The 26914-nt window shown below is 49.8% G+C and overlaps 10 protein-coding genes across 10 annotated transcripts; 3 read left to right on the forward strand and 7 right to left on the reverse strand.

The window, feature by feature from the left end:
• Positions 1 to 457: 457 nt before the first annotated feature.
• PFICI_14949 (Alpha-galactosidase 2) lies at positions 458 to 2789 on the reverse strand (the record flags this gene model as incomplete). Its single annotated transcript, XM_007843530.1, has 2 exons — positions 458 to 2634; positions 2693 to 2789. 2 exons carry the CDS (start codon positions 2787 to 2789, stop codon positions 458 to 460), a joined length of 2274 nt encoding a protein of 757 aa, XP_007841721.1.
• Positions 2790 to 3817: 1028 nt separating this feature from the next.
• On the reverse strand, positions 3818 to 5794 carry PFICI_14950 (uncharacterized protein; the record flags this gene model as incomplete). Its single annotated transcript, XM_007843531.1, has 1 exon — positions 3818 to 5794. One exon carries the CDS (start codon positions 5792 to 5794, stop codon positions 3818 to 3820), a length of 1977 nt encoding a protein of 658 aa, XP_007841722.1.
• A 2683-nt stretch (positions 5795 to 8477) lies between these two features.
• Positions 8478 to 10727, forward strand: PFICI_14951 (Glucoamylase; the record flags this gene model as incomplete). Its single annotated transcript, XM_007843532.1, has 5 exons — positions 8478 to 8730; positions 8780 to 8881; positions 8990 to 9288; positions 9365 to 9780; positions 9842 to 10727. The coding sequence occupies 5 exons, from the start codon at positions 8478 to 8480 to the stop codon at positions 10725 to 10727; spliced, it is 1956 nt and encodes a 651-aa protein (XP_007841723.1).
• A 335-nt stretch (positions 10728 to 11062) lies between these two features.
• Positions 11063 to 12052, reverse strand: PFICI_14952 (uncharacterized protein; the record flags this gene model as incomplete). The annotated part of the gene is made up of 3 exons (XM_007843533.1): positions 11063 to 11605; positions 11735 to 11840; positions 11913 to 12052. The coding sequence occupies 3 exons, from the start codon at positions 12050 to 12052 to the stop codon at positions 11063 to 11065; spliced, it is 789 nt and encodes a 262-aa protein (XP_007841724.1).
• A 565-nt stretch (positions 12053 to 12617) lies between these two features.
• On the reverse strand, positions 12618 to 13694 carry PFICI_14953 (uncharacterized protein; the record flags this gene model as incomplete). Its single annotated transcript, XM_007843534.1, has 3 exons — positions 12618 to 12711; positions 12767 to 13454; positions 13508 to 13694. The coding sequence occupies 3 exons, from the start codon at positions 13692 to 13694 to the stop codon at positions 12618 to 12620; spliced, it is 969 nt and encodes a 322-aa protein (XP_007841725.1).
• Positions 13695 to 16854: 3160 nt separating this feature from the next.
• PFICI_14954 (uncharacterized protein) lies at positions 16855 to 17472 on the forward strand (the record flags this gene model as incomplete). The annotated part of the gene is made up of 1 exon (XM_007843535.1): positions 16855 to 17472. The coding sequence occupies one exon, from the start codon at positions 16855 to 16857 to the stop codon at positions 17470 to 17472; it is 618 nt and encodes a 205-aa protein (XP_007841726.1).
• A 464-nt stretch (positions 17473 to 17936) lies between these two features.
• PFICI_14955 (succinyl-CoA ligase) lies at positions 17937 to 19493 on the reverse strand (the record flags this gene model as incomplete). Its single annotated transcript, XM_007843536.1, has 4 exons — positions 17937 to 17980; positions 18037 to 19186; positions 19258 to 19350; positions 19437 to 19493. 4 exons carry the CDS (start codon positions 19491 to 19493, stop codon positions 17937 to 17939), a joined length of 1344 nt encoding a protein of 447 aa, XP_007841727.1.
• Positions 19494 to 20428: 935 nt separating this feature from the next.
• Positions 20429 to 22389, reverse strand: PFICI_14956 (uncharacterized protein; the record flags this gene model as incomplete). The annotated part of the gene is made up of 2 exons (XM_007843537.1): positions 20429 to 21479; positions 21536 to 22389. The coding sequence occupies 2 exons, from the start codon at positions 22387 to 22389 to the stop codon at positions 20429 to 20431; spliced, it is 1905 nt and encodes a 634-aa protein (XP_007841728.1).
• A 728-nt stretch (positions 22390 to 23117) lies between these two features.
• PFICI_14957 (uncharacterized protein) lies at positions 23118 to 23852 on the forward strand (the record flags this gene model as incomplete). Its single annotated transcript, XM_007843538.1, has 1 exon — positions 23118 to 23852. One exon carries the CDS (start codon positions 23118 to 23120, stop codon positions 23850 to 23852), a length of 735 nt encoding a protein of 244 aa, XP_007841729.1.
• A 491-nt stretch (positions 23853 to 24343) lies between these two features.
• PFICI_14958 (uncharacterized protein) lies at positions 24344 to 25654 on the reverse strand (the record flags this gene model as incomplete). Its single annotated transcript, XM_007843539.1, has 1 exon — positions 24344 to 25654. The coding sequence occupies one exon, from the start codon at positions 25652 to 25654 to the stop codon at positions 24344 to 24346; it is 1311 nt and encodes a 436-aa protein (XP_007841730.1).
• Positions 25655 to 26914: the final 1260 nt, after the last annotated feature.

The following is a 26914-nucleotide window of genomic DNA, read 5'->3' on the forward strand; positions in this document are numbered from 1 at the left end:
CCTTGTGTGATTGAGTTTCAAAATGACTTGGAAAGTAATAAGCAAGCGTCAAAATTAAAGTGACAAGAACAAAGCTGCGCTGGCCCTGTCGTGTCAGAGCGAGTAAAGATTACAGGTGCTTGGTTACTTGCTCGAGCCCTGGATTGGGGCGGCCCCACTACGGCGCCCCTCAGTGCCCTCGCTGTAGATCTGGGATCGCCTTGAACTTGGAGATGATCACCTTTGGCAGGGCTGACGGCATAAAATCCAAGGCGCAAAAGGCATACGCCTGAAAAATTGTACAAAACAAGAATAAGTCTTTAAAGCACTTGTGGCTGTGATAGCCAGCATTATGGTGCAACCTGCGCACAATTGTCTTGCCAATCATGTGGTGGTTTTGAAATAATCGGAAAACAAACACTCAGGATTCGATAATTCTTCATTTCAATTTTGTTTACGTCTATCTGCAGTCAAATTTCTACTGCTTGTCCACAAACAAGACAAATGACTGATAATCTTCGTTGGGCCACTGCAAGCTCAATCCAATATTCATGAGCGTCGATCCAGACCAAGTCTCGCTCGTCGTGCCATTGCCCACAGTATATTTGGCAGTTGGGTCTAGTCCCTTGAGTTTGAGCAAATTTGGGAGTGGCTTGATTGTCGAGCGGACCTGGAAGGCAAACAGCACCGCCGAGCTGGCGTCTGGATAGACAAACATGGCGGCAGGCCAGTTAGATTGGTCTGGTAGTGCGAGCCTGTAAAAGTCGCCATTAATCACAATCGGGTTGATCTGCTGCTGTCTCTCGATGATGCCCGGAATAGCTTCCGTGTCAGCGGCATCGAGCTCCTCGGGGTCGAGCTCGAACCCAAAAGATCCACACATGGACGCGACAGCGGCGCGGAATGCGAGAGGCGTTGTGCGTCCAGTCTGTTGGTTGGGCACGTTGCTGACGTGACAGGCCATGGCGGAAGGAGGATATGGGTACGAGGTGCCAAACTGAATGTACAGCCGCTCCAAACCATCCGAGTCGTCGCTGGTCCAAGTCTGTGGCCAGTAGTGGTAGAGTCCAGGATCGAAACGGCCACCTCCGGAAGCACAACCCTCCCAGAGGATCTCCGGGTGTGCCGTGGTGAGGTTGTCTATAACTCGATACAGTCCAAGCATGTAAGCGTGGTCCGCAGAAGGAGAAGGCATCTCGTGCATTCCGCGGTTATTGTCCCATTTTACGTAGCTAATAGGCGCAGAGTCCAGCACCTTTTCGATGACGCTGATGATGTAATCCTGTACCTCGGGAAGTCCAACGTTGAGAACAAGTTGGTTACGCACAAGCGTGCGTTGGTGGTCTCCTGCGGACATGACCCAGTCTGGGTGTTCCAGGTAGAGGTCTGATTCGGGGTTTACCATCTCAGGCTCGACCCAGATACCGAAAATCAGCTTATCGGAGCCGCTGGATCCTGTCGTGGAATTGACAGTAATGTTGGTCACCTCATCGACAAACGGTCCCAAGCCATCAGGGAATTTTCGAGGGTCTGGCGTCCAATCACCGAGGCCGAGACTGTCATTGTCTCTCGGAAAGTCTGTACCAAACCAGCCGTCGTCCATTACAATGAGACTGCAGCCAAGGCCAGCAGCTTCTGAAGCTAATTTGACCATGGCAGTCTCATTAATGTTTGCACCGAGGCCTTCCCAGGAATTCAACAGCGGAGGTCGGGTCTCGTGAGTGAGATTAGATCTGGCCAAGTGATTCCTGTATAAAGAGTGGAATCCTCGGGACATGCCGCCGAGACCCTGCTCAGAGTATACAGAAACAACCTCGGGCGATGTGAAAGTTTCTCCTGGGCCGAGGGGCCAAGACAGATGAAGGGGGTTCAAACCAAGCAGTACTCGGACCCATCCAGTCGACCAGCGTTCGACATCAGCTGCAAATGAGCCAGTGTAGATCAGTGAATAACCGGTTGCAGGCCCAGTGAACTCGGTCGTGTCAGGTGGGGCCAAAGCGAGGAAAGGATTGTGGAAATGTGAAGAATAGCCAGCAGTAGAGCGAAAGCCTTGCTCGCCATACACAACAGGTCGCCTGTTGATGTGGTTTTCTGCTCCCCAATCGCCATGGAGGTCAAGCATCTCAAGCTCTTGGTTTGGCATGTCGATACTCCAGCTGCTGGCGCGCAAAATTGAGACACTTTGATTACCCTGATTTGTCACCTGAAAGCTACGAGCAATGGCTCCAAATTGGGGGAAAATGGAATAGTGTAGATCCGCGGCAATGGCCGAATAGTTGTCGAACATGTGAATTGTAAGTGTAGAGACATCTCCATCGCTGCCAAAGGTCGCGGGAAGCCCAGGAAGTGATGGCTTTCCCGAGCTTATGTCGTAGCCTGTATAAGAAAAGGCCGACACCGTGTTGCCGTCGGCGTGTTCAATATGAATTGCAGGAACTCTAAAGTCACCTCGTCCAAGATCGGGAAACTCGCGACGGCGATAAGTGTATGTGCCTCCCCAGCCGCCTTGGTTGCCGTAGTAGTCGGGTACGGTCTCGGCAGCATAGGCGCCCCAGTGGTCATGAACGAGATCCAATGTGGCATTGTCGACATGAAATTGGTATGAAACGTTGCCAGAAGAGAGGGAAAAGGATGGGCCATCGCCAACCGTTATCCCTGATAGCGTGATGAGTAACAAAGACGGAATTACATTAAAAGACTGGTCATCACTTACACTGGGATTGCTCTGTATAATCTCTCTCCACGGCAAGGCTCCATGCCGAGCCCACACACAGCGACAAGACTGTCGCGGCAGCGTTCAAGACAACCATTTCGGAAATCTCTCAACTCCTCTGCAACAATAAAAAAAATATTGCTTATAGGATTAAAATCTCTTCATCGTCGCCTTTGCTGCAGACCGGCAAACTTTCTTATAATCCCCCGCAGACCGGGGTAGAGTTCCCCGCGATCCGGTGCCAAGCTACCCCAAAGATTCCCCAACCTCTCCAGAGCTTCCGGTGACTCGCCCGAGAGGGCTGATCACAGTTGCACAGAGAAATTAAAGCGAGCAAATGGTGTGGTGATCGCCTCACCTGCAGTAGCGTGCCCACTACCGCAGTGGGTCATGACAACATGCTGCAGGCACACACTATGTTCTGTCCCGCCACTTTTCCTACACTTTTCCGCATGGTTACAAAGTATGTCTAGGACAGTCTGACTTGTATGTGCAGCCCGGGGCTGCCCATTGGTTCCCCATTAGCCGTGTTGGTGCAAAGATTAATAAATAAGATGTGAAAACTTGAATCAGACACAGCACACAATGACTCCAGCATATAGAGTGGCACAATTTCTTGAGCAGGCCGAAAATTCGCCCATGAAGCCAGCTTCATATGCTCTTGTCCTCGCCTTTGATTCACTAGTACTCTCGCAATAAAAACGGTGAGGACGGTTTCATTAAAAGAGCTGACTCGATTGGGTATTATTCGACTAATCGGTGGCTAGAAGGGATCTATTACCTTTGGTTTTCTCGGATCTGGATATTACATAATACTTTGCGTGGTCAGGAACTACAGCATGTCATGCAAAACTACAAATAGACACTTCACTTGAAGCCATCTTATTCTTGTCAGTAGGCAAATATGTATCAGGAAAATCACCGAGGAAGGTAAGTATGAAACATCAACAGTGTGGCTTCATACTTGGGATCATGCAATGTTCCAAAGATGAGAACCGTTGTGGGTCATACAGTGGCCGGCACAGGGAGCAAGGAAACTTCACAGCTTGTGTCAGCGTTGATTAAATCATCTAAATGATACAGTAGTCGAGGGATATGCACCTTTACCAACGGGTTTCTGTCTCTCTAGGCCAGGCGTACACCAGCTTCTCTTCGTTTCTTGGTCTGTTGAGCGGTTGCAGAGCTCATGTTTGCGTTCTGGCTCGAATCCAAGATGCTCTGCGATTCGCGGCGTTTCTCATCTTCAATCTTCTTCAGGCGCTTATCCATCTTGCCCTTTGAGCTGCCCTTGCCGTGGAACTGGTGCGAGAGTTGCCGGAAAGCGTCCTTCTGATCCAACGATCTACCGTGCTCGTCAACGTACTTGAGCTGGACGTTTGGCTTGTACTCGCGGTTGTATAACTCTGCCATTTGGCGGGATGTCTGCTGGTCCCGCATCTCATTCTGGCGACGAGCCCAGTCTTCCCTTTCGCGTACTGACATTCTGTCGAGTTTGCCGCTTGCACGGTCACGCTCACGCTGAAGACGAGTGTTCTGGTCGATTGCAGCCTCGCGTTTTCGTTTCTCTGCCAGGAACGCCTGTTGGTGCCGATAGGTTTCGTTCAGCTCGTCCGCACCACTTTCCCTGATGACCTTGCGTTCACGTAGCAATTGCAGTGCTGAGCCAATGCCCACTCCAATGGATTTCTCTTCGTCGACACCAGTTGTACCAAGATCTGCTGGGGTCGAAGTTTCTCTTGTGCGGGCTTCATGCTCGGCATCGTCAGCGTCCCGCATGGGCTCATCGTCATCATCCGACTCATCTTCCATGGCGGTGACCATCTCTGGGTTGGGTGTCTTGGAGGTGCGAGGCTTGCGTTCTTCCAAGTCTTCCTTCTTCAAGCCCGAGACAAATTCGGAAATCTCATCAATTACAAGACCAGCGCCACCAGCTTCAGGGGTGTTGCTCTCTGCTTCTGGTGTTTGCGCTTCCTCTTTGAGCTGGCGGGCAATATCCTCGGGGCGGGTCCGTTTCCGCTTCTTCAATGCATCCCGTCTCTGGATAGCAAGCGTGGCTTGAAGGTCTTCGTCATCTGCAAATGTTGTCTCCTCGGTCTTTCGTTTCCTGCTCACGAATGCAGCACCCGAGTCGACATCCATGGAGTCATCTGGAAGAGTAGTATCAGGAAGCAAAACGTCGTCATCATCCGCTGCGCGCTGACGGGTGACTTTGGACTTCTTCTTTTTTGGCTTCTTCACCTTGATCTCTGAAATATCCAAGTAATCAGAAGACGGTTTTTCGTCCGTGAAGAGATCCAGGTTGATTTTCTTGGCATTGCGATTCTGTGACGCTTCACCAGATGCGCTGGGTTGAGCATTCTGCTCGGCGATCTGGTCGCCCAAAGTGAATCTTTTTGTCTTCTTGCCACTGATCTCTTCGTCGTACTGTGCAAGAATACTGCGTTCGCCATCTTCATTCACTGCGTTCGGGTCGTATACCGGCTTTTTCTTCTTCAGTTCAAGGTTTTCTTGAAGCTTTTCGCGGTTGCGCAGGTCAATGTTCTCGAGCTCGTCGTCATCATCTTCACCTCCAACAATATTGGAGTCTTTCAGAGTGAGAATTTGTTCGTCGCCATCTTCAAAAGCAGAAATCTCGTGAGAGACTTTGACTCCTGCTAAATCCTTGGACGTGTACTGAACTGCAGCAGCGGCAGCGGCCTCAGCAGCAGCCATTTCCTCTTCAAGCTTGCGCGCCTTTTCTATCCGCTTTTGTCGTTTTTTCTGATTGATGAGCCATGCTTTGGCATCGAGGTCGTCGCCTTCCGCCTCGCCCAGGCCCTTGCCCTCCAGGTTTTCGAATCGCTTTGCGGCATCTCGCGCCCTTCTGATGGCTGCATTCTTCTCCTCGCGTCGCTTCTTGGCATCTTCGGCTTCCTGAATCTTCTTGAAGTTGTCATAGGCAGCAGCCTCTCGCGTTTCCAGGGTGCTGGCCGCTTCCTCTTCCTCGCCATCTGAAGCAGCCTTCTCTTTGAATTGGGGACCTTCTTGGCCGGGTACGGGCAGTGGCTGCATGCCCGCCGCAATGCGGGTTTTGTTGATCTCTGCAATCGTAGCCGCGTCCATGTTGTCTGCGCTGGATCGTGGTCTAACTGATAGGTAAAGTGGTTGGGTGAAAAGGCCGATGACGAGATGCGAGCGAGGCAGACAGGCAGCTTAAGCTGGAACCATCGACACAATCAGTCGCGATAAGAGTTCCATGCATTCTCGGGGCGCTTGCTTAGGTAAGAGACTGCCCGGCTAGCGCGGCCGACACCTGGCAAGCTTTCGCGGCACCCACCCAACCACTTGCCGCCTAGGCAGCGCCGGCAGTAAATTTTGCAGGCGAGCGGAGCCAGCTTAGTCATGACATGGCCCCACTAATTCTCTGCAAGCAAAAAGGTCTGCTCCCAAAATTTTGAGCTTCACATTTTTCCTTTCTCTTCACACATCACAGGAGCTGTGCCTGGACGTCCTCTGCCTGCTCACGCGGGTTCAGAGTTGATGACCACGGCAGCTGAATAACTCATGGAACCGTCCTCCTTTTACGTGACGTTCATCCTATTCACAGCATCCCAGAACAAGTCGTCTGATACCATGCATTTTCGGCCGTAAAAAGCTTTGAGAATGGTGGCCAGGCACGGGCGTTATATTCCACCTCTGTTTGCCGAGATGATTCATCGTTGAGGCTCAGAATAACCATAACTAGCCTACATTTCAATATTCTCTAGATAGGATCCTCAGATGTCCAAGATCTGCTCTTGGGCCGACCTACTTTCTGTGGTCGATTTTGCGAGCCGTGACTGAAATTTTTTTCTTCTCCCTTTGGCCATTTTTAGTGCTGGCGCGTTACTGCTATCAAACTTGGATTTGACGCGTCCATGCATCCACAGGCTTTCCACTTTATCATTCATCCATGCCAAGCGCAATGTCTACACGCGCTGACTGGTGGGATATTCTGCAGAAATCGTCACTTGAATAGCGATATTTCAAGGCATCGTGATTAAATGTCGGAGCAGCCTCACGGCCGTTTGCCAAGAAGGACCGAGGCGCCCCGCTGTCCGCCCGAAAATGCTACCCAGTCCTCTGTGACAGCTCGCGAGACATTCGGTGCTCATGCTGCTGCTGCTATTGTTCCTGTCGCCGCCGCTCTATTTTTGTCCTTGCCAAGACAAGTAAGAGTTCGTCTTTGCCTCGCATCTCTCGTGGCATGTATTGGGAAGCATCCGTCATTGAATTGCGCGTTCTGTTGTATTCAGAGTGACCTTGGCACGTTGACAGTGTCGGTTTGCATCCATTCCAAGTCCACGGGTCAATACCAATACTCTGTATAGATTACGTACCGCCAAAATCCTCGTCCCATCACATGCCATTGATTGTGTCGATTCTTGGCCAAATTTTGACCATTAGCCCCACGATGGCGCGAGATGCAGAAACCCTTGAATATCCGTACCTGTCACACAATAAAGTATGGCTCCCGCTTGAAGAACAACAAGCATTTGTCAACACTGAACAGCATGATTATTCCGCGCCTCTACATTGCTTACTAGTCCTATTGCGATAGGAGGCACCGCTGTCTCCAATTTCGGGCAGCATGTGCTCAGCATCGCGCTCATAGTCTGGCGATTCTCAAGACATGGAAATTGATGTATCTTCTAAGCGGTCTCTTGATGCCATCCTAGTCAAGTCGGTTCACGCCGAATCCGGGCGATATCCTTTCCACGAACAGTCTAGGCTGGTGATAGAATATGGTTCGAGCTAAACTTGCTCGTCGTCCCACATCTATACTGGTGATGCTATAGCCGTCGGAGTTTTTCCCAGTCTACGTAGGTAGTTGTCGGAGTTCTGCCGTTTGTTCTTTTGGGGTAGGCCCTGGGCGAGTTCCCAAGTATACGGGCAATTTTCCACGGAATAAAATTGGTAAGAGTTCTGGAATCGACTTTCACCTCGCAGCTGTTTGCCAGTCTGAAACCCAAGTCAATCACTCTTCTATAAAATCCCAGTCAATTTCTGATGATATCAGTCTGATCTGTTGACAGTACTCGGTACTGCACGACTCCTGTTCCTGGCAAAAAAGCCCCCTAAAAGTTAAGGTATTTTGGGGGCTCCTCCCATTAAAGATTGCGGGGGACGGTTCCCCAACTGGGATTCCCCGCAAGCCACCATATGCCCTCCGTACTCTTCTCCAGCTGTTCACGTCACACAACCCCAGACGATGCACTCCACAACCTCACGGAGCTGCTTCCCTTTTCCTGCATTGCCCGCCTGCATGTACTATACACTTGAACTACTGCCTGAAGCGGCCCGATTCACACTCGTCTAGGCACGTTGGCCTACCAAGTCTGACCCTGATCTCCAGGCCCTGAATGAGACTTATTTTCACAGGCAGTGGTGTTCACAGGGTCTACATTTACGTCCTCCGGGTCCAGCAACGTCACCAGACTAGAGTTTATATCTCGCTTAACCAGACTCCAAGGCCGGATACGGCCTTTCAAGGTGCCCGATACGGTGATCTAGAGTCTGGGCATCCACTTTCTTGGGGCAGTAGTCTGCTCATCCCAAGGCGTTGAATCGGCCCTTTGACACCGCAATATCAGGCCCGGAGGCCTGTGGTGTTCTAGGCGAGCCAACCGGCAGGAACCGAGGATATTCTATAGTAGCACAAATCGGGACGCCCACGTGGGAAGTCTCGTGTATATAACCTCAGATGGAAGTTGCGCAGATCTCTTCCTCACTCGTGAGCAATTCCACGTCATTCGCTCTTCCTACAATGCATGCCCTAAGTTCCCTTCTTCTCCTAGGCGGCTATGCTGCTCAGGCTGTCTTTGGCCGTCCGGATCCCGAGGCGGCCCGTTTCAAGCGCAAGTCCGATGTACTGAAGAGAGATGTTGATAGCTTCATTGCTACCGAAGAGCCAATCGCATACGCACAAATCCTGTGCAATGTTGGTCCCAGCGGGTGTCACGCCTCTGGAGTTGGTTCCGGCCTCGTCCTCGCGTCTCCTTCCCAGTCTAATCCTGATTGTACGTACTGTTTGTGAGCTTTCTGGGATATCGTTAACGTGTTTCACAGACTACTATCATTGGACAAGAGATGCTGCTTTGACATTCAAGGCTCTTATTGACAGATTTGTCGAGAACTATGATGCCGATCTTCAAACCGAGATTACCAACTGTGAGTGATGACGCGACTCGGGTCAAACAGTTCTTTTGAGGGTTCTAGTCTCATGGGCTTCTGATGGGACTTTTTCGTAAAACAGAGCATTAAACTGAACTTTTGTAGACATTACTGGGCAGGCTCAACTCCAGACAGTTTCGAACCCGTCTGGTTCTCTGTCAGATGGCTCCGGCCTGGGTGAACCCAAGTTCAACACAGACTTCAGTGCATTCACTGGGGCATGGGGACGTCCGCAACGAGACGGCCCAGCACTTCGTGCCACTGCCCTAATCACTTATGGCAAGTGGCTTGTCAACAACGGATACACGTCAACCGCTACCAGCGTCGTTTGGCCCATCATCCGTAACGATCTCCACTATGTTGCGCAGTACTGGAACCAGACCGGTTTTGACCTCTGGGAAGAAGTACGTGTTTTGAATACCTCTGCTGATTTCAATTTGGAATTCCACAAATTCAAGCTCAGCAACTAACTATCATCAGGTACAAGGAAGCTCTTTCTTCACCATCGCCGCTCAGCACAGAGCTTTGGTCGAGGGCAGCAACTTTGCCGCTCTCGTGGGCGACTCTTGCTCCTACTGTGATGCCATTGCGCCGCAGATTCTCTGCTTCCAGCAATCCTTCTGGACATCTGGCGGCTACATCAACTCCAACATCAATGTTAACAATGGCAGAACAGGCAAAGACGCCAATTCTGTATTGAGCTCCAACTCGGGTTTTGACCCCAGCCTCGGTTGTGATGCCAATTCATTCCAGCCCTGCAGTGACAGAGCCCTGTCCAACCACAAGCTATTTGTGGATTCATTCCGCTCCATCTACACCATCAACTCTGGAAAGGCCGCTGGAACAGCTGCTGCCTGTGGACGTTATGCCGAGGACAGCTATTACAATGGCAACCCGTAAGTTATCATGAAAGTTAAGATCAACAAATGAGGAGAGTCTAACGTAACAAATTCTAAGATGGTATTTGAACACCCTCGCTGCAGCCGAGCAACTCTACAATGCCCTCTATGTGTGGGACCAGCAAGGCTCGATCACTGTTACCTCGGTCTCGCTCAACTTCTTCAAGGATCTTTCCTCCTCGGTCGCTGCTGGCACCTATGCTTCTGGCTCGAGCACTTACACGACTCTCTACAATGCTGTCCTCGCATATGCCGATGGCTTCGTCGACAATGTTGCTACATATGCGATGAGCAACGGGTCACTGGCGGAGCAATATGACCGAAACACGGGTGTTCCCTTGTCAGCCCGGGACTTGACTTGGTCGTATGCCGCGCTCCTCACTGCCGCCGCCCGTCGTGCCGGCACCGTCCCGGGTAGCTGGGCCGATTCTAACAAGCTCGCAACATCGATCCCAAGCTCTTGCTATGCTACTTCCATTGGTGGTAGCTATTCTGCCGCCACTCCAGCTTCGTTCCCTGCTGGTCAAACACCCAGCGGCGGCTCTGGCACCACAACCGTTAAGCCCACGACCACTACCAAGACCACCACATCTACGTCGACGACCACAACGGCGACATCCTGTGCCACGGCGACCAATATCGCAGTCACTTTCAACGTCTTGAAGACAACCACCTATGGAGACACCGTCAAGGTTGTTGGTAGCATCTCGGCACTCGGCAGCTGGGCACCGGCTTCGGCCATTGCTCTTTCGGCCTCTTCGTACACATCGTCCAACCCGCTCTGGAAGGGTACTGTCACCCTCGCTGCCGGCCAGACCATCTCGTACAAGTACATTGTAGTCAGCAGCAGCGGAACCGTGACTTGGGAGTCTGACCCCAACCGCAGCTTGACCATCACGGCCAGCTGTGCAGGCACGCAGACCGTGTCAGACACGTGGCGATGAGTGGTGCCAAGGGTTTGGCAAGTTTTGAGTCGTTGATGAGTTACGATTTTCTAAGGCTTGGTGCATCATACATAAATTGGCAAGAGGTTCATTACTGCTTGGGGTTATTTTCAAACAACATTCTTTCTTGTGTTGGGGTGACGATACACCGAGGAAATTTCTTGTGTTGTGCTGGACTTTTGCTTGCTCCTGTACGATCAATATTTGCATTGCTGTAAACAATCCAAGAACTTTTAAGATGTAGTTTCCGTGAAACATATTTGCCTCATATCGCCTTTGATGTATAAAATCGTTTCTGCCTCTAATCAAGTTTGCTATCCGTCACGGCCAAAGTTCTATCCAGTCGCTACCTTCTTCCCGATTGATTCCAGTTCTCTCATCAAAGCCTCCACGGCCCATTCGAATGACGTCTCCATATCCACGTCGAGGCCCGCGCTCGACTGCGCCAATATGCCCTTGTCCGCCAGAAGATCCATCCTGAGCTTGCCCTCGACATTGCCACCCTCAAACAGCCAAGCATGGGCCTCGGCATAGTTGGGCCAGACAATCTTGTCCACGTATCCGGGCGGGTCGGCCCAGAACCCTTCCAGGGTCACGTAGCCGTCGCGGGCGGCGCGGCGCTGCGTCGCCTTGTCCCGGCTCACCAGCAGGAACAGCTTCACGTCGAGCAGGTCCATGACGCCCGCCATCTCGGCCGAGTACAGCAGGAACCCGTCCAGCAGGCAGACCTTGATGCCGGCGCCCCCGACGAGCAGGTCGTGGCCCGGCTGGCCCGGCTGCGTCCACGCCTCCACCCGGCTCTTCATCTCGGCAATCTTGGTGTCTGATACAGGACACTTGCCGACCGAATTTTGGTCCTCCTTGGAGTCCACAAAGGGCTGTTGAGAGTCAAGATGGTTAGCCCGTTGTCACTTGGAAAGTGCGTCCGATAAACGTTTGTGGAAAGACCCTGGCTCGTTGGGACCTGCGCTCAAACAGCCCAGGAACTGAATTTGGTGCTGACTGACCGGAAATGTCCCCTCGGTACGAATGTGCTTGAGAGCCTTGATCATGTCTGGGATCGAGATGGCCTCGGCGCAATCCCAGTCTAGCAGACCATCCCGGGTCGGTAGCCTGTAAAAGTGAGTCAGAATATGCGCCATCTTGGATACTCAATACCATTTGCTCAGTGATGATGCGACCTACTCGGACTCGGGCTTATAAAAATCATCCTCGTGTAGGATAAAAGTGCTGGGGAAAATGTCACGAAGCAGGCGAGCGAGGGTCGTCTTGCCGCTCGACGAAGCCCCGCTGATCCCCACCAGAACGGCCTTTTGGTCTGTCATGACGGTCTCTGGCAAGATTGCTCGGCGCTGCTACGACGCTAGTGACCCTGGGTAGGTCTCGCGATAGTGTCCAAAAACAAAAGAATATCACAGACTCGGGGGTTGGGGTGTACGCTGGGACCTTTGCTGCGGGCACGTGAGTATTGTAGATTGCCGGCCGACTTTGGCGCCGGTCTGAGGCAAAACCGGGTGACACTTGCGGTTTTAGGACCCACTCATCACGGAGTCGGCCGCTTCTTTCACATAAGACAGCCATCGGTGCTGACATTTTTTCGTCCATTCATTTTTCCAGCTTTTCTTATTTTTTTTTTTTCTATTTTTCTCTCCTCTCAATGACTTGAGAATGCGCCTTGGTCTGCATGAAGTTGCCCTTCGAAATTGTTATGGAGAATGTTGTGGTCTGAAGATTGGGTCATAGTTTCATTACATTTTACTGTAAATCTTTTCTTTAATATAAAACCTCAACGTCAACATGTATCTGCGTATATTAAAGTCCATCGTCACTATACTAATCTCCAGAATCTGATGACCATATGAACAGTGTACACCTCCAAACTATCAAATCTCAACCATACTTAGAAATTAGTCTCTTCATGATGCTCATTGCACCGCTCTTGTACCCTCCACCAAACATGGCCCAATGGTTGAGGTGGTGATATCTGCAACGTCATCAGTAGCCGTCTTCTCATTGCGCCATTAGTAAAAGCAACTTACAGTTCGTAAAGCGCCACTCTGTCTTCCCACTCATCTTTCGGCTCCAATTTCGGTACCAGACTCTCATATTCCTTGAAAAAGCTGCTGCCAAACCCACCAAACATTCTCATGATGCCCAACTCATACTCAGAGTGGCCATAGACAGCGGAAGGGTCGTAAACAACTTCCTCCGAGCCGCCTTGCCCTGCAATCCTCCCGCGACCGTGGTTCCCACTCCACAGGTCGCCGTGGATCACGACTGGCTTGACATCTTTGAGATTATCGTCCCCCAATAATCTAGGAACCACTTGGCTTGCGGTCCTCTCGACGGCGTTGCTCAGCTCAGCGTCGGGCCCGTTTGACTTGATTCCTCTTTGTACTATGCTTCGCAGCCGATTGTTGGCATAAAAGTCGGCCCACGACTCGGTCCAAGAGTTGTCTTGGGGAGTCTCACCACAACAGGTAGTGACTGGGAAACCAAACATGGGTCTGTCATGACCTTCGGGAATCGGTGCCGTTGTCGTGTGTAGCTTGGCAAGCTTCTTTGCCAGTGACTCGCCAGAGCCTCCAGGTGCAGAAGATCCAAGCTCAAGAAAGTCAGTGACCATGAAGAACTTGCCTGCAGAGTCTCTCATGGCACCATGGGCGTAGGATCGTGGACAAAAATTGGGCACAGCGTCGGCAATGGCATTGAGCGATGCGTGCTCGCCTGCGTGTGCCAGTTGAGCAAGAGCATCGAGCGAGGTTTGAACGCATACCCACCTTGAAACATGATTTCCGCATCTGGCCCTGATCCGGTCTTGACAAAGTAGTTCGTGTCTTTTCCATCAGCTGTCGAGGAGATCTTGAACGTCGAAGCAAATCCACTGCCTCCATGTGACCCAATCTTGGTCGCTGTTGGGTCGAGACCCAAGGCCTCGAGGATGGCAGAGTCCACACTTGGAGCCATTGCGCCTGTGAGAGTGATTATCCAAATCAAAGCCAGTCGGCAGCACGCCTATACTTGCACTACTATCACTGTTCCAGATTGAGATCAGTGAAGTAGCGACAAGATTGCCGGCCGTCCAATCACCTGTCAATGCAATGAAAAGTCCGCTTTCCAGCAGGTCCAATCACGCTGTCTGATTTTTGCAGTTATGCGCTCAATTTGGATCACGAGAACTTCGGACAATAGGAGCCAAAGTAAATGAATTTGGGTTTATTTTAGGTGATCAACCCACTCCACTGATGACGTTACTCTGCCGTGTGTAACGGGGCCGGGGCAATTTCTGGGGTCTGGATGGTGGGGCACAGGGGCCGTTACCACTGCTGGACAGTCACTGGTGGGTTGAACTTGTGGTGAAATAACCGTCTCGGTTTCCCAGAAACCGAACCCGGTTTGTTTCTTGTTTTTCTTTTTCTTTGAGAAAATCTAGAAGGTTTCAGCCCTGTCTAGCGTTTTACCTGCATCAACCTTCGCGGTATCTACGGGGTAAATAACTGACGGAGGTCCCGGTGTCTCGGTCTCGATCTCGAAATCCCCCACCTTTGAAGCCCCATATGCAGCCGTTCCTTTTCGATTGACGGCTGTTTATTCAAGTCAACATTCGCCATACTATTTCTGTACAAACACAAGCTGGAACAGGGCTCTCTAATCCCTCGTCCAACTGCATCTCGGTGTCGACTGGGCATCAGAACATAATGGCACGCGGTCAGACTCTGTGCTATAACGTGCAATTCTGACGAGTTTCGGTCTAGAGAGAGGATTCTCGCTCAGACTTGCCGTAGGAGGTGACTAGAACAGCAAGTGTCAATGGATAAGCCACAAGGAGAACATCAATGGACTATCAGCTTACCTTGACATGGCGATTGTCGTTGAAACAGGTTGCACACGGGCAAACATTCGACGAATCTGAAGATGCCGTGGACTGCTGGAGGAATTGTGCACGCCACCACGCACGGATTTCAGTCTTGGACGACATTGCAAACGGACTTGTGTGGTGGGCAGATGTTGGATATTTCAAGACTTTGTAGCTTGAGTAATCGAGAGGAGGAAGAAGAAGAGGAGTAAGATGCTAGTGTCTGAGCAGTCGTTTATTGTCAATGGTCACAGCCAAATCAGTAACACAGCTTCACTAGTTATTAGGACGAGTCGAAATAGTAGAACAAACGACGAAACAAGCTTCGGCTAGTAAGTCAAAACGTTGAGCCTTTTTAAACCTGGATGATCTGAGAAGGCAGGTCAAGGAACAAAGAAAAAGACAGGCGCAGCGGTTCTTGTATATTGCATTGCTCTTGCCTCATGGACCCTTGATACGACCCTGGGGCCAAGCAAATAAACCCCCAGCCGGGCTGCGACTTTGCTCACTCTCACGCGCGCACGCCATCATGTATCACGGGGTGCCTCCTTTTCTCTCTCTGTTTTCATCACAATCTCCGTCTCTTATCTACCCCAGGTAAGCGCAGAACCCCATGCACCACCCCCCATGCTAGGGAAATCCGGGGGGAAACACCAATCTCGCTCGTCTGGACTGGCATCTAGACCATGGCGGCCAAGCTTCGCTGCCAACTACACAAGAACTCGGCTTGCATGCGCTATCTCAGCTAAACGGGTTACCGAGGCGGCTTGGCTCCAGTTACTCGGGCTGCCAAGACCGTTCCCGCCGTTTGCCCAGGGCTGTGGCTGTCATGTCTCACCAGTCAGCCGATGCATTTTCTGTCGATACCTTGTTACGTCCGTGCCGCACGAAAGGAAGTGCGAAAAAGGGAAGGACTACGAGGACTGTTGGTAGGGAAAGTGAGAATAGTATCACGGGTGGTCAGACGAGAGCCGCGATGATGGAGATGCGCAAGGCTTTGCGCCCCCCGATTACTCGAGGCTGCATTACTTTGGCGAATGGTTGCGTTTTGGGGGACTTCAATATATGCATCAAAGTTGGATTGCATATTAAAAAACTACGGGTTCGGCCGCGGCAGATCTACAATGGGGGAGTTTTGAGATCCCGAATCGTGGGGTCGGTTATGTCTTGCTCAATGTGTCGCGTAGCTATGATTGGGGTGATTGGTAGCTGGCTGCCATTGATACCCCAATTCGACCCCCATGTTGTGCAGATCGATTCTGTCAAATTGGCAACCTTGCGGCAGCTCATTGTTGGGTTACTTTGATGCACGGCTTTTTGCTTCCTGCTGTGGTCGTACAGCATGTTGGCCTTATTGCAAGGCTCAATACTTCCTAGACATTCACGGTAGACATTTGGTTAGCTACTTGGTGTCAAAGAAGGACTCAGAAGGCAACATCACAGGGAGTAATACTCCAGAGCCTCGAATATTCGAGCTATGAGGTGTTGTGAAAGGAAGAACCAAGAGTGCCCGGAAATCTGCACATTGTGGCAATGACTCTGCATGTAGCCCCAAAAGTTGTCCCAGAGAACGGCTCTGCCTAAATGGTGCATGAAACATTACTATCTGTTTCTGTAGTTACTTGATGATTTTGAATCAAGGTTTCTCTGATGAATCTTTGCCACATACAAGTATTCAGACTACAGAAGGTGGGAGTGTAGAGTAGCTACCACCACCTAGACTGACTGTCGCTGATGGCCAAGCTCATTTGAGATTTCTTATTATTTCCTGCTCTTTGAAGACCACAATTCCGAATCTTTATTGATGTCTTCAGCCATACGATCATTTGGTTTCAGAAAGCAGTTATATACAATCAAGAATAGTCAATGAAGAAAATCTGAATACTCTGTTCTACCACATTCGAAATAAATCCGTCTCGCCATCCACACTCTTATGGGAAATGCAAAAAAACAGTAGTATGGATAGATGTATTTCCTTGAATTTGCTAATTCTTATTGTGCTTTAAAATTTGATTGAATGAAGGACGAGTCTCCGCTGGGAAGAATTCACAGGCAACTGGCGGTTAGCTTAATGCTACTGGAAAGCTATTCAATATGCACAAATTCATAACCATCCTTCGATCATGAACAACTACATCTGCACGTCTGCAATCCAGGCCTCGGGAATAGTCAACGGCGAAAATACCAGGAGCCTTGCCACCTCGACTTGTATGCCAGGAGTTCAGGCAACTACTTTGACAGCAAGAAAGTTCACCGACTCTCGCCACGACCATGACCAACACCGAGACTCTTTCTCCCTACCCAATGTCAGCTTGGGAGATGAACAAGTGGCCCGAGTACCCCGAAGTCCGGTATTGGAGCGACTTGGCCTATCACCCTGCAAGACGGCCTTTTTACCCATTTGTGCGTCCCGCATTGCTGGCAAAGACCTCTGCATCATCACAAAGGGTGGTGGTTCAATATTGTGGCAGTCATACGCGCCAGAAAGCCTCCTCAAGAAGGCGTGCCGAAAGCATAGAGACGGACAAGCGCTGGCAGGAGACGCAAGAGTATTGGTGGAATGTGGTTGATGGGCCGCAGACAAAAGACACGAATGAGGAAGAGCAACGACGGCAGAATGATGCTCCCATCAGCGAGAAAAGCTCAGATCAAGAAGCTGAATATCTCCCACAAAAGTCCCCAGCATCTTTCAAGACGATCGTTGCCGGAGCGAGACGATTCTTGCACCCTGTCCCATCTATTCTCAACCTTTTCCACATTGCTCAGAATCATTTTGGGGTCGCTCTGGCCGTGATAGATTGGATCTTTCCCCACTGTCTTCACATTTCGTGGGCTGTTCTTTTGGGTGGCGTCCTGTTCGCCGTCGTACATGGTTTTATCTGGAAGTAGATGGGTGTTTAGATCTGGCAGTCTCAAATGGGACGAGAACGTATTGTGCTCTGGTGCCGAGAAAGAGGCGATCTCGGAATGCTGTCGGGGATAATAGATGATTTGCTAGTTTTGAGCTGTTTCGCAAGTCAATACCAACCAAATCACAAAGCTTTAGATGTGATCTCACTCTGTCTTCTCATTCACCTCTCACTGAAACTTACTAGCCATGTTGGGTAGAGGAAGCCCAAGCCCTGCCCTCTAACATTGGTGAAGAGAGAAAAGTAAAGATCAAGTCACTCAAGAATGTTTAATGGTATTCAGTTATGATCATTATGCATCTACCAGCAAGGAAATACACACGAATGGATGTATTGCAATCAACCATTGACCGCCCAATTCTAATGCACAGTTCGTCCTATCACACATCCTAGGTTCTCGTGTCTGAAAAAGTTAGTACAGTTTACCCATTCTATTGCCCGTCCTTAAATACCCAAGCTGAACTCAACACCAACATCGATCTCACGCGCTATCAGTCAAGTTAGCATCAGTCAGGTCTGTAATCTAAGCCGAAAGGCAACTTACCCATCTTCACAACCTTGGAGAGCTGCACTGATCTCTCAGCAGCGCTCTGGAGGTCGTCGATCGAGAAGATCTTCATGCCAGACTCGTTGATGAGCTTGTGGGCCTGCTCCATGTTGGTACCTTGCAGACGGGCAATGATAGGGATCTTGAGGTTCATGCTCTGGACGGTGTTGATGAGACCCTGGGCAATGGCGTCACATCGGACGATACCACCAAAGATGTTGACAAAGATGGCAGTGACCTTGGGGTCGCTGGTGATGAGCTCGAAAGCCTCCTTGATGGCAGCGGGAGTGGCACCACCACCGACATCCAAGAAGTTGGCGGGCTGACCACCGTTCAGCTTGATAATGTCCATGGTAGCCATGGCAAGACCGGCACCGTTGACCAGGCAGCCAATGTCACCGTCGAGCTTGATGAAGTTGAGGCCAGACTCGGCAGCGCGAACCTCCTCGGCGTCCTCCTGGGTGGTGTCGCGCCACTCAAAGACCTCCTTCTGGCGGTAGTCGGCGTTGTCATCGAAACCAAACTTGGCGTCCATGCACATGACCTTGTGGTCCGAGGTCTCGGACAGGGGGTTGATCTCGATCTGGGTGGCATCCTTCTCGAGGAAGATCTTGTACAGCTTCTGGATAGTGTCCTTGGCGTCCTCGATGCACTGCTCGCTGAAGCCGAGCTTGGTGGCGATGTCGCGGGCGATCTCGTCAGTGACACCGACGTTGATGTCAATGTAGGTGGTGATAATGGCCTCGGGGTTCTCCTTGGCGACACCCTCAATATCCATACCACCCTGCGACGAGGACACAATGACGGGGCCCTGGGAGCCACGGTCCATCAAGACGGCGAGGTAGAATTCCCTGCGGGCGAACTTGCGCTCGCAAATGTAGACGGAGTTGCAGAGGCGGCCAGCCGCACCAGTCTGCTTTGTGATGAGCTTGTGGCCGATCATCTGCTCGGCAAACATCTTGGCCTCGGTCGGGGAGTAGATGACGCGAACACCACCCTTCAGGCCGTTATCAAAGCTACCCTTTCCACGGCCACCGGCAAGAACCTGGGCCTTGATAACCATGTCGTCGTTGCCAATCTCCTTGGCAATTTTCTCGGCCTCGGCGGCAGAAAAGGCGTTGGCGCCCTTGGGGACCTGGATGCCATACTGTAGGGCAAGAAGGTTAGAATGCGCCTTGGGTGGCAGAGGAGGTGGTTGTTAGGTCGCGGCTAATTTACCTTGCGCAGGAGGTCGGCCGAGAGGTACTCGTGGATGCTCAGATTCCTTCGTTGTTGCTGAACGAGGCTGGGGAATCTGGAGGACAGCTGGGGCTGTTGGGGCAAAAAGTCAGCATCGTCATTGGCAAAGTGCAGATAGCACCATGTATCCTATCGGATTTTTCGCGTTCGCGCATTACCTTGGCAGCTGATCGAAGGGCCGTAGCCGCAGCTCTGCTGCGAGCAAAGTTGAACATATTGACGAGAGAGTGTGCTGAGATGAGATGGCCGGTGGTTATTGAAAGTGATGCGATGCAGGCCCACGATAGAAAACCGTTGGCAGCTGAGCGATTAGGGGTCGAGATGGACGAGGTGTTTAACCTTGGATGCTCGGCACGATGCTATCATACACAAAAAACACAAGCTGTCCCTGGTTGAGCTCGTCGCCCGGCACGGGCCAGTTCCATTCTTAGCGGTATTTCCCGGCCTAATCGTGACAAGAGTGGAGCCTTTTCCGAGCTTTGCGCTGCCAGTGGAATAAACTTTCGCCGGGGGGCCGCCGACCTATCAATAGCTAAGACATTTGATGCATGTGGCTTATCTCTTCCACTGCGTACCCCAGACCGCATTGCATTGATTTGATATCCTACTGGCCCAGTGGCCCTGCCAACATGTCTCTACCCCATTTCTGAGAGCAGTAAATGCAGCTTCTCATCTGCAGCGATCCACAGCCTTTGGTGTAAATGTTTCTGAGCCAGTTAGGAGAAGCTTGCAATCTGGTACTGTAATCTACCTAGATATGTGGCTAATTCAGTTCAACTCCCGTTCACCAAATGCCAACATGCAAGTGACAAGCAGTCCGATAAAGACGCGCCGGAGGCATTGTAACATGGCATCGGTACAATTAATGTGTCCTCGAAATGTACACGATCTGGAAGTAGGACACGAAAATACAATACATTTCGATCAAGTAAGTCTTCTATTGCTTGAGGGAGCCTACGCCACCGAGACTCTTGCCGTTATGCTTGGAAAGGCTGCCGACTTGGTTTGAGAACAGTGTTAGCTGGCGCTGTAATGCTGAAAGGCCTGGGTTTCTATGAATTTGGCGTCCAACACAGGATTGCCAAATGATGTTCGAGCTCAAGCTTGATGATCATATTTGCATATTACTCTGTTGTACAGAGTAGAATGTCTAGGATTGCGTCGCTGTATAGAACAGGAGATCATATGCCTGCTCAATCGACCAATTGAAGTTACTCGTCGCAACTTGATCAATATCCATGCCGGCCATATCAAAATCGGGTATTGAGGGATCAAAATCGATTGAAGCTTCAGATTCGGTCTTGCGCCGCACGTGAAGTTTGCCAAGAAGAGGAACGTGTAAGACTGTGTCACCTTGGAGAGCATCACTGTCGTCAGTTCCCAGCAGTTCCGTAAGTGTTTGTATAGCCCCAAGGGTCTGCTCGGCAATGTCAGATCTGGGGTTTTCCGAGTGATGCTCAATAGCTTGAACGACGTTGGCAATCAGCTTCATACTGACTGATGGCATATCAGTCGTTGCTCCTTTGTCGTGATTATGAACTCCACAGGAATGGTCAGCCAGTAGCAGCACTATCGCCCCGGTGAATATCTGGAGATCCAAGATCCGTTGTATAAAGTACCCTTCCAGTATTAGCGGGTACACGTCTATGTACCCTTGGAGAAGGGCCCGGCATGCGTCTATGCACGCAGCTCGGCTTTGCAGCCCTCGCTCCGAAACGTCCTGGCGCAGTAACAAGGGAAGATGAAGTCGCAAGGTCATGTAGTGGTAGATATGCTTGATTAATCGATCCGACAGGGAGAGGGTTGCTTCATCGGACCACCAATTGTCAGGCATTTGGTTAATCAAGTCCTTGAGGTCCCTGTCTCGCTTCGTAATTGCACTTTGGATCTCTGATAAAGAAGTCGAGTGGTTCCTCAAGTCACTCGGTCCATTGATGTCGAGAGCTAGACTGGATAGTCGCAGGAGGAAATTCGGTGGCACAATTTTACCGTCGACAAGGACGGGCTCCAATTGTCCAAGACCATAATGCTGAGTTACCGAGGGGAACCCTAAAAGCATGTTTTGGAAACGCTCCGCGGTGCAAATGTGCTGCCACAAGAGGCAGCGAGGTGTTGCCCATGGTAGGCCGAGCAACTCCGCAATGGCAAGAGCCCGACGGAGGAGCAGAAAGGCTTGAACAAAGTTTCCATGTGTCAGATGTCTGTCGTGATTCCTCATCAGCATTATCACCAGCCACATGCAATGGGTGATACATACAATCGAACCAGGAGGGTCATTGTTGCGATTCCTTCAACAGAGATCATTAATTGGTCGCGTACAATGATTGTTCTTTCCACGGATTCGGCCACTAAACGAGAGTATCGAGGTCCATTCAAAGGCTTCTTGTTTCGCAAGGTTATCTGATGTCGGGGTCCTGCATTATGCTGTGCTGTGATGGCAACTATCAAGAGCCACGATGCGACAGTCAATGGGTTGGCTGTAGGACGCAAAACTTCGTCATGGCGCGAGAGAATGTCGTACCCTGACTTGATATCGGTCATGATTGGAAAGATATCATGTAATAATGAGAGCCATCCAGATGATGTCTCGGCCAGTGATATGACATTTCCCTTGCTGGGAACAAGTGACTGCAGTGCAACCCTAATCGTATGGGAGAATTGCGAAGATGTCGGGTTTGATCTGCCTGTAGCATCATTTTCCGTGGAGTTAAGGATGCTATTGTTGAATAGAGCATTGAGATATGATGGCTGCGTAGGTATGGCAATATCTGAGCATGTGTCCGTTTCTCCAGCCTCGGAGTCGGAGGCAGAATACTCCAAGGAAAGATCAGAAATTGTGCCCGCAGTTGGTTGTTGCAAAGCTTGTACAGCTTCAGTGAGATTGTGAACCTTGTCTTCCAACCATGAGATCCGATCTCGTGTCTTTCTCGACGGCTTGGATGTCGAGGGGGCTGACAAAATCTGGGGAATGCACTCGAGAAACCGCTCTTCGCATCTACGACATGATTGTGCAGTTTCTGATGACCGTGAACAGCGAAGCTTACGTTTCCGGCACTCGACGCACGAATGCGCGCCTTTTCGAACATGGCGTGCAACAGAGCAGCTCGCCATGTTGAATTGATGGTCTAGATGTTCGCCCAGCGTGATCGCAAGATCTGAGTCGCATAGCAGCAGCTACTTGCCAGGAGATTCAGACTGAGCCTATTGTCAAACCCACCAATCGGCGCTTGTGTAGGGTCAATAGTGCGAAATCGATCAGATTCAAACAAAGTCATTTATGAAATGAAAGAATAATTGATTGAATGGGTAATGAAAACCTCATTTACATCAGGTTCGATTCGGCAGTAGTAAATGGACCATGGACTAGTGCGAAGACTGACTAGTAGACGGACGGGGTCATCGGCGCATTTACTCGCGTCGGTTCGTCCGCGGACATATTCTTCGTCCGGGCAGGGATAGATAATGCAGCAACAAACCCCTAGAATAATTGCAAAGAAAGGAAAATCATATAATAGAAGAAGTTTCCATCTTTTTCAATATTATAGACATTTTCTTTTTAATCTTTAAACTTTTCAGTCTATCATTGCACTTATTCCACGGTCGACTTTTACTATTATGGCTTCGTTTGGTTCGACATCGGTAATTGCATAATTCTTATACAATCAAGGACAAGACCAAATACTAATCATGAATCTGGGTAGACCGCAATAGTCGGAGGCCTTCCAACAATATCCATCGATGCTCCAATTTGTGCCGTCTTTTTGGCCCTATACCTATCGGGTGCCGTCCTACATCTTCGAATCTTTCTTCAAAACCGTCGCCGATCTCACAAATTTCTCATGACATGGATGCTCTTTGTCTTTTGTGTCATACGCTTGGTCACTTGTTCTACGCGCATCGCATGGGCAGCAAACCCAACAAGCTCCAAGCTCGCCGTTGCTGCTCAAGTCTTTAACAGTGCCGGCATTATCATCATCTATATTGTCAATATGATATTTGCGCAACGAATCCTTCGGTCCAAGCAACCTAAACTCGGCTGGAATGGGCTATTTCGTATCGTTTTCAAGATACTTTGCGCCTTGATTGTCGGATCGCTTATCATGGCCATTGTGGCCCTGGTCGTATCCATAAATACGACAAACTTGCACACTTTGCGTTCCATCCACGACGTCATTCTTGCAAGTTCAACCTATTCACTAGTTCTTGCGGTCTTTCCGTCTTGTATGCTCGGCGTGGCATATCTGTTGCCCTCATCGCCAGATGAAGAAACTTTTGGAACCGGAAGTCAGGGCAAGAAGTCGGCAATCCTCCTCATTTCCTGTTCCCTGGCCATAATCATTGCTGGTTTCAAGACTGGTACCACTTGGGAACCGACCCGCTCGGCGCTCAATCCAGCTTGGTTTGACTCGAAAGCTGCCTTTTACTGCTTTGATTTCATGCTAGAGGTCATTATTCTTGCAATATTCCTGGTATCTCGTGTAGACAACCTCTTTCACGTGCCAAATGGATGCAAAGGGCCCGGAGACTATACACGGCTCCGTCAGCAAGAGCCTTCAGATGTCGAAAAGGTCTGATGATACATCATCATTAGGCGATCTGAACTGAGTAGGGGATGGAGAAGGGAGAGTGGCTAGAGAGACTTAGATATTACAATAATTCACTTAATACAGCTAGAATTGATATTCAGATGTTCTGACGCCTCAGAAAAAGTGCTAGGATGTGGTGAGAAATTTACTCAGATATAACGTTGCGAATCCTTCGTTCTCTGGCTGCTTCACATATGACTGGTGCTATTGAGAAGAAATGGATGTATTTGTGTAAGGACTCATGATTTTAATGTAACCAATCTAGTCAAATATTCTTTTATCAACTTTTGACATGCTATTTAGTATATCATCTGGTAGAAATTTGATACCAAGCTCCAATATTGGTATGCCAGGAGATGGCATGCAGGCGGCTTGTCATGAAATCCTGCTATTTACGGGCAACAGTTGCGAATTTCTTCCGTCCTCTTCAAGTAATATACGAAACATAAGGAGAATCATTTCAAATCAGCGCAAACAAATCAGTCGGTCTTCAAGAGACCTTTTGCGCGGTATTTGTTCAGCAAATTGAATCCAGCCATTTCCTTCGCCGTCAAGGGATACGACGACTGGCGATTGCGACAACTGAGGATGGGGATGACGATAGTCAGGATCGAAGCCAGGATGAAACCACCGAGTCCATATATCCAATCCACAGCCTGGATCAGCTGATGATCATGAACATGCGCAATGTAGTAGATGCCAATAGGCAAGTGTAATAGTAGAGCGCTGGCGACGTCTGGGTTGTATGCTGTATTGGCCTTGATATTCATAACTAGACCGTGACCAATGACTTGAAAAAAGCCAAAGAAGCATTGAGCCAGACCCAGCCAGACGTTGTCAGGAAATACGACAGCGCTTATGTAGAAAGGATATGCAAGTGTGTTGACCCAGGCCATGCTAAGCTTGTTGCCAGGGAAGCGGTCATAGTCCTTTCTCTCTCCGTAAAAGGCAACATTGATAACAAGAGGTCCGCCACCGGGTAATATGTACTCTTCGACTTGATGTACAAAAAGTGCCATGAGGTTATAAATGAGGATGGTCTGAATGCGAGTAAAGAGGTTGCCGAAAAATCCCATGACGAAAGTGCTAATCACAAAGGCGATGGCCGTAAAGTAGTACCAGTTGTCTCGGTAATAAGCCAGCCAGACAGAAGGGGACCACAGTGAAGGGTTGTATCGGTCCATTTCCTCTTTGGTGAATGCGTATGGAGTCGTCTTGCTGCCCATGTAGCCGATACCAATGTGATAAAAGATAACATAATAATTCGCCATGGCAAACATAAATGCCAACAACCAATCCAACCCGCTAATGAGGTTATTGGAGTGAGCGTGCTGAAGGTATGTCACACCAACTGGAAGAAAGCCGAAAATAGAAGTCGCAAGACCAGGATTGTACGGCCGACGAACCAGAGCATTCATCAAGACACCATGTCCAAACACTTCCAGGAGACCAAAAGCCATGGGACAAAGGGTGAGAAAGGTGACCTTTGGTAGGAATAACGGCGGTAGATAGACGATGTAGTTGAACCAGTTATTACCAAATGCGGCAATGAGTTGATTCAGTGGGTAGTGAGCAGGACGATCGCTTCCATAGCGCGCAATGTTGCAGAGTCCTGTAAACCCGCCCGGAAAGCCAAACTCTTCCCAGTGATGGAGATTCATGACGGCGAAGTTGGCAATAATGCATCGCTGTACCAGATCAAAGTGATTCCAATAAGCGGCAAGAATGCTCGCTGCTAATACAGCGACACCGGCATTGACGTGATACCAGTTAGCCCAGAACCAGTTCATTTTGTGCGGTTTGTATGAGGGAAATGCTGGGAGGATATAATTGTTGTGATTGATTGGTGTCGAAGCGATTTCCATGTGAGACAATGCAATTGCAATGACAGTCACGAAATTGGCGACATTTTTGTGAGATTTATACTAGACTTTCAACCTTCTGAGTTGGAAAACATGGAGCAATAGCAGTCTATGGACATTGGTCGGCGGACACGATGTCCGCGGACATGTTCGTCCGAGTTGGAGTTGGTACCAGAGAATCATGTCTACCAGCCAATGAACGATAGCGTGTCTGCCGAGTCAAAAACTAATTCTCTTCTCTGCCTAGTACGGAAGATTTTTTTGTTTCTTTTCCCCTTGATGATAGGTAGCCTTGGGAGACGCCCTTTGCCAGCTATTCCGCAGTTGACATCTCACCTTTCGGTTCAAGATCAATATTTAGTGCGCATCTAGCCAGCTTCTTAGCTACCTAGGTGATGATGGAGTGATAACAACGACCAAAGAACGCAGCCGTGTCTCGATGCATGTCCATGGTGATGCGCTAGATGCACAAGGAACACCGATCGACGGTGCAATAAGTAAGACATCAATTGAGGGTCCTGGAGGATCTTGATTGAGACCAAATTTGAGTAAAGCTGCACAGCTGTGGTTGACTATGGTGGTAATGTTTATCGAGGAACAAGGTACTCAACGTCGCATCAAACAGTGATTAGTACCTACTAATGTCTTTGGCAAATAGAAACCTTGCAGGGACTACAGGGTTTATGTGGGCTCTTGCGACAACCTCATGTTTGGTATCTCAAAGACCATCCGCCGTGCGCGAAATGCATCCAAATCCAACGTAAGGGCAAACTTGAAATAAAACTTTGAAGAAAGCTGAAAAAAGAAGAAGAGGATGATTGCGAAGACACTATCAAGACATCAACTTACCCTGATAGGACTCAGATGAGTGTTAGGTATGCTGCGTACTGCGTATACTCTTTGACCCACAGTGGTGTCGGCATCGATTGGTAAGCCAGCTCGGGCTTGGATTACGTTACGTGCCCGAGCAAAGCTGTGCGATTAGCTGAGCGTTGCAAGCGTCGTCCAGTACCGGGGTCCACTAGCCTCACAATTCGTGACGATTCTATAGGTACCCAGGTAAGCAAGCTTACACAGAAGACAATCTCGGCCTCATCGATCGCGCTTTGCGATGCAGTGTGTGCGATTCGACATGATGGCTGGAACAATCAATTGATTGAAGTATATAAATATATGCCGAATTCTCGA

The sequence above is a fragment of the Pestalotiopsis fici genome, assembly GCF_000516985.1.
Source record: "Pestalotiopsis fici W106-1 unplaced genomic scaffold PFICI_Scf_14, whole genome shotgun sequence".
Classification (NCBI taxonomy): domain Eukaryota; kingdom Fungi; phylum Ascomycota; class Sordariomycetes; order Amphisphaeriales; family Sporocadaceae; genus Pestalotiopsis; species Pestalotiopsis fici.